Source organism: Nothobranchius furzeri, chromosome 10 (genome assembly GCF_043380555.1).
Source record: "Nothobranchius furzeri strain GRZ-AD chromosome 10, NfurGRZ-RIMD1, whole genome shotgun sequence".
NCBI classification, from domain to species: domain Eukaryota; kingdom Metazoa; phylum Chordata; class Actinopteri; order Cyprinodontiformes; family Nothobranchiidae; genus Nothobranchius; species Nothobranchius furzeri.
In genome coordinates this window covers 36,507,102-36,524,803 of record NC_091750.1, presented here as the reverse complement: position 1 = coordinate 36,524,803, position 17,702 = coordinate 36,507,102, and the positions used below count along the sequence as shown (strand labels likewise).

Below are 17,702 nucleotides of genomic sequence, written 5' to 3'. Positions count from 1 at the left end.
ATGTGGGTTGTTGAACATTAGATCCATTTTTTCTAAGACTTTGTTAGTTAATGACTTGATTTGCGATAATCAGATGTCTTTGCTCTCTCTCACAGAATCCTGGCTGCAGCAAGAGGACTATGTTAGCTTAAATGAGTTGACTCCTTCCAATTATTTGAATCATCATTTTGCTCGAAGTGCAGGGCGAGGAGGAGGAGTAGCAACCATTTTTCATTCGGACTTATTAATCAGTCCCTTACAGATTAATAGTTCGTTTGAACATCTTATTCTTAGTTTTCCTAATCCAGATTGCAAAACTGTGAAACCACTCTTGTTTGTAGTTGTATATCGTCCACCAGGCCCTTACTCTGAGTTTTGGAACAGATCTCAGATTTTTTATCAGATTTGGTGCTAAATACTGATAAGGTCATTGTAGTGGGGGATTTTAATATTCATGTGGACATTAAAAATGATTGCCTCAACGTAGCCTTTAGTAATACCTTAGACTCAATTGGTTTTACTCAAAGAATACATAGCTCCACCCACTCCTGCCATCATACATTAGACCTTGTGCTGACTTAGGCATTGAGTGTGAGGAAATAACAATCTTTCCACATAATCCAGTCCTCTCGGACCACTTTCTGATAACCTTTGAGTTTTTTATAACCGAGTTCTCGAGACATGAAAGTAAATTTCACTATAGTCGGTCCCTAACTGACAATGCAGTTGCATCTTTTAAATCAACTGTTCCATCTTTACTGTCCTCAGCATCTCAGAGGCATGTAGCAGAGGGCAATATTTTCAGTTCTAACCCCTCACAAATTGATGCCTTAGTTCATCATGTGAATTCCTCTTTACGTGTGGCATTAGATGATGTTGCCCCTTTAAAAAAGAAGGTAATTAGGGACAGGAAGTTGGCTCCTTGGTTTAATTCTCATTTACGAGCCTTAAAACAAAACTCTAGGAAATTGGAGAGAACATGGCGCTCTACGCACCATGAGGAGGCCTACCTATCCTGGAAAAATAGTCTTGTGCTTTATAAAAATAAGCTTCGACAAACTAGAACTGCTTATTTCTCAGCATTAATTGAGGAGAATAAGCATAATCCTAAATTTCTTTTCAGTACAGTTGCTAAACTTACACAGAAACATAGCTCTGAGCCATCTATTCCCTTAGCCCTCAGCAGCAATGACTTCATGGGATTTTTTACAAGTAAAATGAATTCTATTAGAAACAAAATCATTAGCATCCTCCCTAATGCGATTTCTTCTTCCTCAGTAAGTGAGGCAGCATCGGAGGTAACTGTAGAACCTCATCTGTGTTTGAACCATTTTGATCCAGTTTGATCTAAACCTTCGACTTGCATTTTAGATCCAATCCCAACCAAATTATGTAAAGATGCATTTCCTTTGGTTACTGCCCCCATCCTAGATACAATCAATCTATCCTTAGTAAATGGGTATGTACCACAGGATTTTAAGGTTACTGTAATCAAACCTTGAACTGAATTAGAGATAAAGGTAAACTGTAAATGAGAACGATCTTCAGTAGGACCTAAAGTTTGTGTTGGGAGCATATTCATATATATATTTGCATATCATGACATCATCAGGCTGCCATATTAGAATGCATAATTTTTACAGATGTTCCCTCTCATTTTGTCATGTTATTTAGTTATTCTAATCATATTTAGACATTTTTAATGTATAAATACATATATAAAGAAAGCTCTTTTGAAAATTTTATTTCATTTTTTATCTTCTTCATTGTATTTCTTTATATTCATATTGGCCTCACTCCATCCATCCATTTTCTGAACCCGCTTTGTCCACATAGGGTCATGGGGGGCTGGTGCCTATCTCCAGCGGTCTGCGGGCAATCAGCCGGGGTACACCCTGGACAGAGAGCCAGTTCATCGCAGGGCAACACAGAGACACAGGACAAACAATCGTGCACACACACACACACCTAAGGACAATTTGGACAGACCAATCAACCCAACAGTCATGTTTTTGGACTGTGGGAGGAAGCCGGAGTACCCGGAGAGAACCCACGCGTGCACAGGGAGAACATGCAAACTCCATGCAGAAAGATCCCAGGCCGGGAAGCGAACCCAGGACCTTCTTGCTGCAAGGCAACAGCTCTAACCACTGTGCCACTGCGCAGCCCTTGGCCTCCCTCGTGTAGTGGAAGTCCACATATCATATTCTCAGATTAACTCTGGTTGGATTTGCACAAAGCTTTTCTTTCTCTCACACTTCGAGATCTCTTTTCAGCACATCTGGTAACTCCTAAGATTCTCTCCCAGGGATGTAAATTGCACCAGTTTGACTGGGTTTTCCTTCTGTACCAATCGGAGAAGCAGGACGACATCAGAAACTGGTCTGTTTTACATCAACCTGTCGAGACTGACCCTTACCCAAGACCCAAGATAGGGGAGATCGCAAAACTTCTGAGGTTTTATTCTGGAAGCTCCAGAATTGAGTCCTTAAAAAACCTTGTATTTCTGTTCATCTACAATCAAAGAAGGTGTTTTAGGTTGTTTACCATTACAAAAAATTGAGGTGTTCAAAGTAAATGTTTAAACTCTATTCAGTAACAAACCTAAATGCTTGTTTGTGTTCCTCTTTCATGTTAAACATCTGCTATTTTTATTTCTTCAGTTAAAATTCATGCTAACGGTAAAACTGTCCAGATTTAAGACATGAATTTAGTTCTTTCCTGTTTAAAATAATACTTTTGATGAAACTTTTTATCCCATCTGGATAACTTTGGTAAATTGTGATCCGAACGTTTTACTGTTTGGAAAGGTTGAGTTTTGTGAAAGAGCCATAGTGCCCACCAGTGGTTAATGAGTGAAATACATGTGGGCGTGACCAAGAAAGGTTATTAGAAGCCAGAGTTCAAACCTCGTGGCTGCAGAGAAAACAAAAAAAGACACCTTAAGCACAAATCCCTGCGGGGCTTTTTCATCTCGCCTAGCAACGCTGTCGCTCTCAAAGTCTTCAGGTCATTAAAGCTCTAAAAAGTTACAGTAGAACTTAGAAGCGTACGAACATCTACATAAAACCGGAAATCGGCTTGGGCCGGTCGAGTTTTCACATTAAGAGTTAAAACTCATTTGGAGCAGTTTTCAATCTGGCATCGTTTTGAATCTGGACCTGCGCTCTGAATTCTACGTTTTGGTGCAGCTGTAGGAACCTAAAGTCAAGCCACGGAAGAGGAACGCATCATCCTCCACTCCACAGACGCCATTGACCAACCCGGGAGCCAGAATCACTCAGTCCCAGAAGCGGTTCGGCTTCTGGTCAGCCAGATCGCTGATCAGAACCGGATTTGACCCATCAGTCTGACAAAAATCCATCAGTCTGACAAACTGATATGTTCTGGCTGATACTGACCGGGTTCTGCTCACAAACAAGGCGGTCTCTGCTCTGAGACCTCGGCTGCTCAGTGTTCTTATCCACAGAGCTGTTCCCCTGGTCCTGGATCAGCCGGGCCTGCAGCTGCCCTCCACTCATCCCGGTGTGCTGTGCGGTTCTGAAGAACAATGATTGTTTGGAACCGGTGGTACTGCAGGGACAGAAGAAACTTGGAAGTTGGGTTTATTTTCACAGGATCATAAATTGCTAGCTAATCTTTGGGGTTTTAATCCCATCCTGATCATTTCACAGGTACCTGTTCTTCCTCTCCTCTGGGTCCGTCTGAAGTTCTGGTAAAGTGGATGTAAACTGGTCCAGCTGGGTCCCAATGTAGTTAAAATGAACTCTGTTCTGGTCCAGCTGGGCTTGAAGTCTCAGACTGACTTCCTGCGGAGACCTGTCGCCCTCCTGCAGACAAACCGGGTTTTAATCCGTGTAGACTTTGATCCAGGATTTAATCTGTTGTTGCAGACGGTGTTCAATAAGTCCATTTTTAAGGTTTCTCAGACCAGACAGGTGAGTAAACAATCACCTGTTTCAGTGTCACCTGCTGAGTTAGCTCCTCTCTCAGCTGCAGAAGCCCCGCCTCCAGCTGAGTCTGCCTGTCCCTTATAGACTGAGCTTCCATCCACAGAGCAGACAGCTCCACCTGCTGGACACACAGTGAACATCAGCTTCCTGTTTTCGTCAGAGGCATGCAGAAGGTTATTAAACTCGGTTAAAGCCTCGTCTTTGTTTCGCTGTGGGGTCCACCATTGTGGCATTTTATTTAGTAAAGTGAAAGTATCGCTGCTGCGTTTGGGCGCACTCTGAGGAGGCAGCACGATGCATTTACCCCCGTCACTTTCCTTTTTAAATGACTGAACAATCATTCGTTAAATTTCCATTCATTTAAATGAATATTTAGTCCGAACAAGCTGACGAGAGTTCTGATCTGAATCTGAGCAGTGTTTTGTTATTATACTCATGTGCTCGTCATGGATTTTCCATAATGAACACCATGCTCCAGCAGAAAGGTGTTCATGTGTGCTCTTGGCACCAGGATACCTTAGGCTACAGTTTGACAATCTACTTTGTTGTTGCGTCATCCGATCTGCGGCCGCGTGTCTTGAACACTCAGGTGAAGAGAGGGGCGGAGCTGTCAGCTGACCTCTACCTGGTGGTGAGTTGGCTTCAATGGTGGAGGATGCTGGTCAGACCTGACAGGCCTAAAGTTATTGTGAGGGTCTGAGAACGTCTGGTAGAGCCTCCTGTCAGAAGGAGCTTCAGTTCCCACCTCCAACAGAATTTCAAACACATCAGCGTGGGGGGGGGGGGGGCATTGAGTGGGTGGGCCAAGTTCCATGCTTCCATGTCCATGTGGTCAACAGCTGCGGCCGCGGGCTCGTCGGTGCCTGTCGTGGTGGCGGCCTCCAAACCCAATGGTGGACACCGGCGGCTAGGTATGCTGAACCTGAAGAAATAGTCCTATCGGGGTTTTTTGACCTGTGAGACTCCAAAGGCAGCTGATAAATCCTGACAGTCCAAGGGGAATGCAGCTCAATGGTTGCAGATGCAGAAACCTGAGTGTGGGAAGAGTTTGGCGAGACCATGGAACGAGGGCTTCGAGCTGATTATGGTCCACGATTCAGCGCCTCAGGAGGGGTAAATAGCACGCTACCAACACTTTATAGTGGGAACGGTGTGCACATGACTTCAACTCAGGCCATAGTGGATCAGTGAGCGGAGTACGGTGAAGACCTCAACCCCACCGGCATGTCTATAGGACTATAGACTATAGGACTATAAGCCGCTACTTTTTCTCGCACTTCGAACCATGCGGCTTATAATGAGGTGCGGCTTTAGTCAACCAGAAAGGATGGATGCTGGGAAGTCCAATGAAGGAATGGTTAAAGGAGTGCTACGAAAAGCGCCCAGGAGGATTTTTTTCACAGTAAAACGGCGCTGCTTGTTTTCCCAGCTTCACGCCGGGATGATGACAGCAACACGGAGAACGACACCGACATCGCCACAGAAAAGGTGTGTGGCGAAGCTCTTCAACTCCGACACTGAAGAAGATGATGACTTCAGTGGTTTCAGTGCGCAGGAGGACGATGAATAAACTAATCAATAACTTTTCTGTTTTGTTTGATACTGATCAGTTCAGTTACGTTCAGTTAAACTACGTTTTCTATTCAGTAGATATCTGCGACTTTTAGCCTGGTGCGGCTTAACTTGAGGTGCGCTCTATAGTCCGGAAATTACGGTAATTGGAGTCTGGACTTTGGGTTGGGCTCTACAGTCTGATGCTGAGATCTCTGAGGTGGTCAAAAAGCTGCTCTTGGCAAGGACCCTCGGGTGAAAAAGATACATCCTGAAGTTCAGTAAGGTTCTGGACATTGTGGGGCTGTGTTGGTTGACATGGCTCTCTCTCGCATTGTGCGGGACAGTCTCGCATTTTTATCACTTTTCTCTCGTCCCGCAAATATTGAGGGTTGGAAGGTTGCAGTGACCCTGGAACGTTTCAGCGGCCTTCCCGCAGTCCCGCCCAGGCTGGGAAAGGAGACAGAGTTGAGTTGCCATAGTGACGGCACATTCCACATATCTTCTGAGGGGGGAGTTTTCGTTGGAGCCTTGCAGGCTCAAGGGCGCCAGATTCCGATTAGAAATTGTTTTGGGGCCAGACAGAGATAATTTCCTCTCTTAGTTTGTTGGTCCTCAACCTCTCAAAATCCCAATAATGGACATTAATCTATCCCAATCCGTGCTGATTCGTCCACTCTCTCCCTGATGGCATCCATCTTTTGTGCCAAAGAATGAATCTCCACCAAAGTCCCAAGCTTACGATTCATCTCGACAATTATGTGTCTGTGAATTCACAGCACGGCGCAAACCATCTCTGAGCTCAGGGATCCGGCCAATAGTCCTCGACAGCTCGTTAATTTTCCGGTAAACCAGGTAGCCTCCAAGGACAATGAGCAGGAAACCTGACACCAACACCACGAATATCCACACGTCTTCAGAGTCCTCCACAGACAGCTGAGATAAACAAATCAAGTTCCACTGTTTCCAGGAGTCCATGATGTGTCCAACTGGGTCTGTACCGGCGGGGCATCCGGGAACCCCTTCTCCCGTTCTCATCGTTGAAAAAATTATATCAATCGCGTTGAGACCAACTGACGAGATCCAAAATGGTGCTAAAATAAACTCCAGGGCTAAAAGTGTTCAGGGAGACTCTGACAGAGTGAGGAGTCTGATGTGATACGAAGCAGAAAATCAGAGTCACATAAAACATGTTGGTCAGAAGCAGGTTTCCCAGTAATTAGACCGGTCCATTCTAACACAGACAAGGTGCTGCGCTTGTTGTTTCAGATGCAAACAAGCAAAACTCTTTTAGAGCGCATGATAGAAACTCAGAGAATTAAATGGAAGCCTTCATTAATTATTCTCAGAATGTTGAGGACAAGAGGAACTATTACTAGATTAGATGGGTTTTTTTTTTCAGAGATTCAAGTCAGTGAAGTTTTTTTTCTCCCCTAAATATCTACTATAATAGATTTGTTGTCATTTTTGAATAAACACAATTTAGTTTCTACATTAAGAATGAAAAATAGCAACAAAACGTATGGATATTTTTTCAATGGGATGCTTAGTGACCAGTGTGTGTTTGTGTTCTTACTACGCTGACTTTAGTGTGTGTTTGCGACCTGTCCTCCTCCTGCTGCCTGCAGAGTCCCCGAGCCTCCTGCGGAAAGCGCTGTAGTCTCTGGTTTTCATCCTGTAACCTGTCAGCCTGCAGCTGAGAACAAGTCTGGAACACAAAACAGCATCTTCAGATAGGACCTTTGGGTCTGACTAAAACCTGGGTGTTCATAGATGAACCTGGTGGGTCTGACTAACACCTGGGTGTACGTAGATGAACCTGGTGGGTCTGACTAACACCTGGGTGTACGTAGATGAAGCTGGTGGGTCTGACTAACACCTGGGTGTTCACAGATTAACCTGGTGGGTCTGACTAACACCTGGGTGTTCACAGATTAACCTGGTGGGTCTGACTAACACCTGGGTGTTCACAGATTAACCTGGTGGGTCTGACTAACACCTGGGTGTTTATAGATGAACCTGGTGGGTCTGACTAACACCTGGGTGTTGACAGATTAACCTGGTGGGTCTGACTAACACCTGGGTGTACGTAGATGAACCTGGTGGGTCTGACTAACACCTGGGTGTACGTAGATGAAGCTGGTGGGTCTGACTAACACCTGGGTGTTGACAGATTAACCTGGTGGGTCTGACTAACACCTGGGTGTACGTAGATGAACCTGGTGGGTCTGACTAACACCTGGGTGTACGTAGATGAAGCTGGTGGGTCTGACTAACACCTGGGTGTTCACAGATTAACCTGGTGGGTCTGACTAACACCTGGGTGTTCACAGATTAACCTGGTGGGTCTGACTAACACCTGGGTGTTCACAGATTAACCTGGTGGGTCTGACTAACACCTGGGTGTTTATAGATGAACCTGGTGGGTCTGACTAACACCTGGGTGTTGACAGATTAACCTGGTGGGTCTGACTAACACCTGGGTGTACGTAGATGAACCTGGTGGGTCTGACTAACACCTGGGTGTACGTAGATGAAGCTGGTGGGTCTGACTAACACCTGGGTGTTGACAGATTAACCTGGTGGGTCTGACTAACACCTGGGTGTACGTAGATGAACCTGGTGGGTCTGACTAACACCTGGGTGTACGTAGATGAAGCTGGTGGGTCTGACTAACACCTGGGTGTTCACAGATTAACCTGGTGGGTCTGACTAACACCTGGGTGTTCACAGATTAACCTGGTGGGTCTGACTAACACCTGGGTGTTCACAGATTAACCTGGTGGGTCTGACTAACACCTGGGTGTTTATAGATGAACCTGGTGGGTCTGACTAACACCTGGGTGTTGACAGATTAACCTGGTGGGTCTGACTAACACCTGGGTGTACGTAGATGAACCTGGTGGGTCTGACTAACACCTGGGTGTACGTAGATGAAGCTGGTGGGTCTGACTAACACCTGGGTGTTCACAGATTAACCTGGTGGGTCTGACTAACACCTGGGTGTTCACAGATTAACCTGGTGGGTCTGACTAACACCTGGGTGTTTATAGATGAACCTGGTGGGTCTGACTAACACCTGGGTGTTGACAGATTAACCTGGTGGGTCTGACTAACACCTGGGTGTACGTAGATGAACCTGGTGGGTCTGACTAACACCTGGGTGTACGTAGATGAACCTGGTGGGTCTGACTAACACCTGGGTGTACGTAGATGAAGCTGGTGGGTCTGACTAACACCTGGGTGTTCACAGATTAACCTGGTGGGTCTGACTAACACCTGGGTGTACGTAGATGAATCTGGTGGGTCTGACTAACACCTGGGTGTTCACAGATTAACCTGGTGGGTCTGACTAACACCTGGGTGTTCACAGATTAACCTGGTGGGTCTGACTAACACCTGGGTGTACGTAGATTAACCTGGTGGGTCTGACTAACACCTGGGTGTACGTAGATGAATCTGGTGGGTCTGACTAACACCTGGGTGTTCACAGATTAACCTGGTGGGTCTGACTAACACCTGGGTGTTCACAGATTAACCTGGTGGGTCTGACTAACACCTGGGTGTACGTAGATTAACCTGGTGGGTCTGACTAACACCTGGGTGTACGTAGATCAACCTGGTGGATGTGACTATTACCTGGGTGTTCATAGAAAAACCCGTAAAGTAGGACAAGCTGGTTTTTAGCGGTTCTTACCTGCTGTCCAAGTCCTCTCAGGTACTCCTGAAGTCCACAGATCACCTCCTTCAAGTCCCTCTGAAGAGCCTTGTTAGCCAGAATCTGACCTACAGGAGGAAGACACAAGTAACTTCACCTGATGAGTTTCAGCCAGTCTCCGCTCAATGTTTGGTCAGTTTTCTCCACACCGTCAGTCAGCTGCTGCTCCAGCTCTTTGATCTCATCTGTCTCCATGGCGATACGTGACAGTAGGTCATCAAGGCGAGCCTCCATCTCTCTCTGCTCCTTCTGCTCAACAGCTGGAGAGCGTATGGGTCACATGGGCCTGAGAGGAGAATTCAGCCAATCAGAACAGCTTTATTATTTTACTTCACTTTTATTCTAACTGTTTGAGTTTTTAAATCTCTAATATCAACTCAGCAAAGGTCCTCAGCTGAGGTCCATCTGACCGGTTTTGTTATAAGCAGAACCAGACCGAACGAGAGTTAAAAGGGCCAATATCACGGTATTTTACACCTTCCAGAGCAAAGATCGGCACAGTGCATGAATACATATTACTGTTGCCACTACTGAGGTGTCATTTTAATTAAATATGAGTTATTTTAAGGGCCATTCCTTCAACCCGGAAATACAGCTGCTTACACATCTGGGCCAGCGCGGATCGGTTCGGGTAGGGAATGTGTTTTAACATCTGGCTGGGTCATATGTGCTTCTCCTGTTCTGAGGTGACTCTTTCTGTCGAACCTGTTCCCCGGAGGCCGGCCGGGACTGAGGCGACGCTGCTACGCCTACTGCCTCCGAATGCTGAGCAGAATCAGCCAGCGGGGGCTTCCCGTAAGCGTGATTCTTTTTCATTCTGGGTGCCATCCAGTAAACATCTGTCTGTAGCAAAGAGCTTCTGCTCCAGCGTGGAAGAGACAGTGGAAGAGGAGAGCAGTGTGTGGGTGTGTGTGGACTTCACTCTGTCCTCCGCTGCAGAGCGGCTATGAGGACACACACAGCAAATGAATAAATGATGTGGTTCAGAGTCTCCGAAAGAAACGCAGCTCATGCCTGCCTTTGTTTATCTTATCAAGAAGGACAATTCAAGGAGCTAAATCTGCTCCTGCAGTGATGGTCAGGAGGGATCTCCTCCGTGTCTTCTGGGGGTCTTGGGGCCTGTGGTCCATCACACTCACTACTGGACTCTGTAGAGGAAACCTTGCATTCACAGGTGCGTCTACTAGGGGTTGTATGAACTAGTCGACTTCACTGCTCTGTAATGACTTTTTATGCCTTTCATCGACTAGTCGCTGTCACGTGATAATGAGCGACAAGATGCAGTCCTCGGAAAAGACAGCAGGCGACGAGCTCCTGCGCGTCGGGAGGCGGAGGCGACGCGCTGTGCTAGAGCGTCGGTTTCTGACGCCCGCGGTAAAACGGACATTTAACCAAATTGTGACCTTTAACCTCTTGCAATTTAACCTTCCCCTCACCCCCATCCTAACCTTAACCAGCGTGCGCATGCAAAGCTCTGATCGCTGACGCGCTCCAGACATCTGCGTCCTCAGCACGGCCACAGTAACATTATCAAATCAGGTGTCGCCACCTCAAAAACAAATTTAACACGCGATCGTTCATGTCGGCTCATTTGCTTTTATGTTTTCTGTCTTTTATTTGTGCCTGATGCTTTTCGCTGCTGTGGAGCGGGGCGCGTCACCTGTTTTGTCCTCCGGTGACTTCACCACCGGTGCGGCCGGCGCGCACTCCGCTGTTTTTGCGGTAGGTGGATCTTTTAGAGCTGCAGCTTAAAGGTAACTCATAAGGTGAATATATATGAACCCAGGTAGCAGTTTTTCTTTAGGATTGAGAGGAGATGCAGGAAGATAATAAACAGGCAGGACAGAAAAATAGTCAAATAAAAACAAGTTAGTTTTTGTACCTGGTGGTTGCAACAAACAGACACCATTGAAGGTAATCAGAAGTGAGGAACAGAAAATGAAATAATTATTTTAATGTTTAGAGCAGCAGGAAATTAGCCTGGCAAGCCAGACCAAATAAATGTATTATTTAGTCTGGCAACGCTCCATTGACGGCTCTCGGTTGTGGGGCGGGTTCTACCGTTGTCTTTCAAATGATCTCCGCATTCCACTGAACAATGAATGTGACATACTCTTGTTTCACTCTGTTGCATCATCCCACCCACCAGGCATATAGAGTGCCCTGATTGGCCCACAAAGCGGATAAAGCTCTGTGATTTGTTCACTAAGCAGATAGAGCACTATGATTGGCCCACCATTATGGACCAATCACAGCTCTTTGTGTGTTTGAAACCCCTCTAGAGAGCTGTGCTTGGCCAGCCAGAATGCTGTTGGGGCTGCAGAGGTTCCAGTGGAGCATTCCTAGACAAAACTTTGCAAAGCAAGAATTTGGTCTAGTTCACTAGGCTAGCAGGAACTCTGAGAGGCTGCAGGCGTACTGCGCAGGGGGAGGGGGGAGAGAGCTGAAGCGGAGCAGTATAAATGCAGAAACTACCGCTGTTAAAAGAGATGTTTAACTTGGAAAATATGGGCGTAATTTTAATTGTCAAAAACTCCAGCGAACCAACCGACCGACCCCCCCCCCCCCCTCCACGTGTATGACGTGATCAACGACTAGTCAAAGTTGACTCGATTTTCATTACTTGACTGTTGTCTTTAAAAAAAAATTAAGTCATGCAGCCCCTAGCGTCTACACACACAAGTGTTCGCATAAGTAAGAACTCAGTTTTCTTACACATAACCTAGGGCTGTGGCTGGCACTAAATGTATATATATATGTGCGTTCAGCAAATATCATGCTGTTTGATGCAGAGATATTTCTGTTCCTTTATATTTTGTGTCCCTTTTTTCTCTTTCTGCAGATCTAGACGCGGGTTCTTGTAGATCCTGCACGGTTTGTTTTTGTGGAACCCTCTCTTCCCCTTCCTCTAGGGATGGGCCGATGCCGATGCTAGCATCAGAAATACTTGCCGATTCTGGCAAAAATGGCAAAAAAAATCGGCGAGTACTTATTTCTAAACATGAACCAAGTAAACGGGATCTTCCTCTGCCCAACTCCACAACACACAGACAAAGGAAGTGACGCAATCTTGCTAGGCAGAGCGGGACACGCTGTACGCGAGTCATTGTTTTGCTAGCGCTTAGCATTAGCAGTATGTCAGCAATTTGGCGTTTCTTTAGAAAAGCCTACTAGCAGGACGGCTACAAGCAGAATATGCAGGGCAGAAGTTTCCAGGGGAGAAGAAGAATCATTTCTATAGCGCCTCTCAAGAAAAAAATCACGAGGCGCTTCACAAAAACAAAAAATGTAAAAATATAAAAAAGAATTTAGAAAATGTTTAAAAATATATTTAAAATGAGCAAAATTAGACAATTGTGATTAAAAAATGTTAAGAAAGAAAGAGAGAGTGAACAGGAAAGAGGTAAATCAGTGGATCCTGAGGAAGGTGGAATAGGTGGGGAGAGCAGAATAAAGAGAGAGTGGTGAAGAACAGGGGCGGATTTAGGACTGAGGAAGATCCGGGGCTTAACACACGCGCGCACACGTGCACGCTCATGCATGCATGCATGCACGCACGCACACACACACACCCGTGACACTAGTCAACATCATATATATTTGTCTTTTACCACATAATTTTTAATCTGAAGCTACATACTAATCATATTCAGGGCAGAGTATTGTTCCTGTTAGTGTTTAGTGTGAGATGATAGTAAATATTCCCTTTCTTTCTCCAACAACGTTACCTGATAGTAAGCTAACTTTAGGCAAACCAGCAGCACAACAAATATTTTCAAATAAGACTCACAAACCTGAGTCAACACCAGTCTCATCAAAGCTGGGGTTCTGTCGCCGTACTTTTGGTCTAAAAAACGTCCTCATGTCCATCTTCACTCATGCGTTTCAGGCAGAGAGTGTAGAAGAAGCCGGCTGCTGAAGGGCTTCTTCTTCAGTGGTGGAGGCTCAGGCAGGCTGTATACAAACTACTGCCAGCTGCTCCCTCTCTGTTGGACTTCGGTACTGCATGTTACTTCCATGTTTTAGATCCAGGGCTTTTCATGAAACATTCGGGGCTTGAGCCCAAGTAGCCGGGCCTAACGCCGCCCCTGGTGAAGAAGGTCATACAAAAGCCAGCTTGAACAAGTGAGTCTTCAGCTGCTTTTTAAAGGAGACCACTGAGTCCACTGATCTCAGGCTCAGGGGGAGAGAGTTCCAGAGTCTGGGGGCCACAGCAGCAGATGATCTGTCACCTTTGACCTTTAGCCTGGTGCTGCACAACCAGTAGGCTTTGATCACTGGACCTCAGGGACCTGCTGGGGGTGTAGGGACTAAGAAGATCACCAATGTAAGATGGTGCTTGTCCATGTAAGGCCCTATAGACCAGAACCAGGATCTTGAAATGAACCCTGAAGTTGACTGGCAGCCAGTGAAGCTGGAGGAGAAGCGGGGTGATGTGGGTGTGTTTGGAGGACTTGGTCAGAAGCCGAGCACAGGCACACGCAAGAGCACGGAGAATGTATCGCCTTAACGCCTTAAAGGAGAAGCGAAGCAAACCATAGCAATAGCAAACACAGTTAAATGCCTTTAAGAGCCACAAGAAATATACCCAAGACAGCAAGAAGGCCTCTGCAATAACGGACAAAATTTTAGAATTTGTTGTCCTGGATGACCAGCCGCTGACTGTTGTAGAAAACGTTGGCTTTCGCCGCCTCGTTGAACATTTGGAGCCACGTTACTCTTTGCCAGAACAGAAGCTCATCGCTGAGACGCCGCTCCCCAAACTATATGAAACCGTGAGTCAGCATATTTCAAATTTCTAAATTTTATAAATAATTATTTGATTTCAGGTTCATCTATTCATAATTAAAATATTTTGTGACTATCCTTTTTTCATGTGTTATTTTATATGTTTATATGTTTATATAACGAATGACAGGCCATTCAATGATAGTAATAAAAATATACACCCAGATCTATAATAAAAGCAAAACCTTTAAATTATAAATTCAATACACCTCTTTGTAAAACAACACTGGTGTTGGATTAGTACTTGGTATCGGCAAATATGTATACCCCAGGTATCGAAATAGGTACCGACAGAAAAAAACCCGGTATCGGAACATCTCTACTCTCCTCTCCCCCCTTTCTCCTTCCACATCCGTTGGGATAAATAACCAAAAATCTGTTGTAATCATAGGCGTCATTTTAACCGGGGACATGTCCCCGGCAAAATTTGTGATTGGCAGCTGTGTCCCCCCCACTTTCAAAAACGCCTGCTGATGAGGATTTTTGTTTTACCTGCTCAGATCTTATCCAGGGGTCGGCACCCTGTTCCCATCAAAGAACCATTATTACCCGTTTCCCACGGTAATTTTGGACGGACCTTAATAAGCAGTGACTTAAGTGAAGCAGGCAGGTCGCGCTAGAAAATTTTGTTTAAAAAGACGTCATAAACGTGTTCCCCCGTCATTTTTATTACTAAAATATGAAGTAAAAACTCACAATTTAATTTTCATTCATTTGTCATTAATATGTAGTCTACACCCGTGCGTTAAGTGGACCATCTTCCAGTAAACGCAAAGCATCCAGTCCACCTCTCCAAATGCGTAAAATGTGCATCAGCCGCTAGTTAGGCGCGCGCGCACCATCAGCTGATCAGCCCAGACAAGAGCAGAGCAACTAGAGACAGAATAGAGGATAATTGTGTCTGGATGTGGATGGAGATTACATTTTACATCAGCCTGATCATCATTTAAATACGTAAACCATGTGTGTGTGTGTGTGTGTGTGTGTGTGTTTTCCACTTCAAACACTGGTCTAACCAACCAGACCAGCGTGTCCAGTAACACATTAATGTTACAATTAAACAGTTTCACTTCATGTAGGCTAGGAACGTTTCACCTGCCGTGGCCCGACCGCTTCTGCTCCACATAAACTTTGTGCGTGATCAAATGTCTCTACGCTTCATGCGGAACTAGACGGGAACAAGCGCTGTTCAGCCAAAGTTTCATAATTTCATAAAAAGAACATTTTCCAAGTGACACATCCCTCAGAGAGACCGGGTTTCCAGAACGCTTCAGTGGGAGGAAATCTTATCGCATGCGCCGTGGTTCTGCACTGCGCTGCACTGCGAACCCCAGATCTTCAGCTCACTGTCCACCGGGGGCGCTCCGAGCCGCGCTGAACACAGTGTCCAGTATAAAGAGCTCTGATGTTCTGATGGGAATATTTTACCTCCGCGTGTGCGTTAACGATTAAAATGTCAGCTCATCCATGGGCATCAGTGTGCGTCGGGGTAATTTTTTCAAACCAAGCAACATCCTTGAGTTTATCTGTCAAAATAAACAGTCAAATGGAAATATATGTAACCTGCCGTTTAACTGTTTTGCCTTCCTGTGAAGATTGTTGCAAAGAGAAACAATTAAACTTGATTAACCCCAGAGCCACGCAGAGAACCATGCAGTGCGCATGCGGGAAGATTCCTCCCACTGAAGCGAGTGTTTTCCAAACCCCGTCTCTCTGAGAGACTTGTCACTTAGAAAATGTTCCCTGATGATGAAACTTTGGCTGAATAGTGCTTGTTCCTGGCTCCAATGTGGCGACACATCCAGGAGCCGTCTGAGGAGAAGCCCAGAATCTCACATCCTCTTCAGCTCAATGGCGGTTTTAAACGGGGGCCCACAGGGGCCTGGGCCCCTGTAGAACCGGCCCTGGCCCCTGTTATGGCCCCTGTGCTGAAGAGATCGGATTTTTTTTTTTCGCGCGCTGCCTCGGAGACGGGAACTAATGCGCTGCAGCGTTTCACACGGAGCCTTTAGAGCGCAGCACACTCTGTGGACAGAACTGTTTACCCGATGTATTTTTGAATAAAAGATTAAAAATAGTTTAAATGGGACCCGAAGAAGTTCTTGAGGACGCCAAACGGAAAAGACGCTGAGAGACGAAGGTAAGCAATACAGTTTATTTTCCTGACATCAGTGTTTTGATCGTAGTCGCGCGTTTCGGTCGTTTACTTTTAAGTTCCTAACTGAGTCTATCCACAGTTAACACTGATTTGTTTTTCCTTTGTAACATTAACTGTAAAATAAACAAGAAGTTGCTGCATTTCAAGCCTTAGACACGTTGAGATTAGATCACAGTATTCATTTATCTATGACTTTCTCGCAGCACTGGCTGGAAGCATCAGCGGGACGTTTAGTCCTTTTTTTTTACCGCTGTTAGTAAAGAACAGCGTAGACAGAGAGAGGATGAAAGTCACGAGGGAGCTGAGAAGCAGGATGAAAGAGAGAAGGAGGAGTTGGTTAGAGAGGTCAGAGGCTGTCCACCCTGAGAGTGAGGAGGAGGAAGATGTAGGCTGTGAGGGAGAGAGTGAGGAGCAAAAAGAGGGACATCTTCTGTCATGTGCACCGTGTACACTACCGTCAGGTTTGTGGGTGTTGAACAACCCCTCTATGATTGCAGCTCATATTGTGTGTAAAATGCATTTGAGGCATGCTGACTCTGGACCAAAATTTCTGTTGTTTATATTTAATAAATAGATAAAATAAGACTCTGAATTAACTAATTATGACTTTTATCCTCATGCTAACATTTATTTTTTTCAGATATCAGCAAGTGTAAGGATGACCCACCTACTCAGCATCATTTGACGACATTTCCAGTGACATTAATAGGAGACAGAAGCTTTCAGCCAAGCTGGTATGAAAGTCATCCTTGGGTTGAATATTCTGTTACTATGGACTCTACTTATTGTCATGCATGCAGACATTTTAGCCCACCAAGTAGCGCAGGAAGTGTGTTTGACTCACCGTGTGGATTTAGGAACTGGAAAAAAGCAACTGAGAGAGGAGGGGTTTTCACTACATGCAAAGTCTGAAAGGCATAAGGATTCAATGATAGCGTGGAGGGACTACCAGAGGGCTGTGAAAGCTAATACAACATTGGCTAATATACTCGACAAGGAACACAGTAAAAAGGTTAAAGAAAATCGTGAGTATATCAAAACAATTGGTGAAGTGATTATGCTTACGTGTGTGTGTGTGTGTGTGTGTTGACTACAAAAAAAAATTGTATTGTGCAGATATTTTATTTGTTTGAATGTTTATTTTTCATATGTACAGTTCATATAATCTTCAAATAAAGTCACAAACTATAATAATCAACTAGAATGATTTTTTTACTCAAGTCTCATGTTGCGGTGAAGCATTCAGAATTGTTTTCTGAGTACCATAAAAACATGCCAATTTTACTTTCACAAGTAAACCATTACTGCATTTGCTGTAATAGTTTACTTGTTCATTGTCTTTAATTATGATTTTTTTTCTTGCGCCCCCATGAAAAAATACTGGCCCCACTATGGCCCCCCTGGAAAATTTGGTCTAGAACCGCCCCTGCTTCAGCTCATAAAGTGCCTATATGATTACGCACAAGCGTGACCGGTCAACCACCGCAGACCGGGTTGGACCTGTTCAGGTTTACGCAGACAATCTACATTTAGAATTGGCATACAGGTGTAAAAT

General features: G+C 45.2%; 1 protein-coding gene across 4 annotated transcripts in view; it reads right to left on the bottom strand.

Moving 5' to 3' along the window:
• Window positions 1-17,702, bottom strand: part of cntrl (centriolin) — a 30,843-nt gene that overhangs the window by 12,398 nt on the left and 743 nt on the right. For 3 of the 4 annotated variants that reach the window (XR_011521786.1, XM_070555593.1, XM_070555594.1), the window contains exons 2-7: window positions 9,351-9,487; window positions 9,181-9,269; window positions 7,060-7,191; window positions 3,934-4,053; window positions 3,658-3,809; window positions 3,381-3,552 (exon numbers count right to left, since the gene is read on the bottom strand). Coding sequence is in view for 3 of the 4 variants with exons in the window: in XM_070555593.1 (XP_070411694.1) it covers window positions 3,381-3,552; window positions 3,658-3,809; window positions 3,934-4,053; window positions 7,060-7,191; window positions 9,181-9,269; window positions 9,351-9,435 (750 nt within the window). In the remaining variant the exon portion in view is untranslated. The remainder of the gene's footprint in view (window positions 1-3,380; window positions 3,553-3,657; window positions 3,810-3,933; window positions 4,054-7,059; window positions 7,192-9,180; window positions 9,270-9,350; window positions 9,488-17,702) is intronic. The other variant, XM_070555595.1, reaches the window with a different exon arrangement.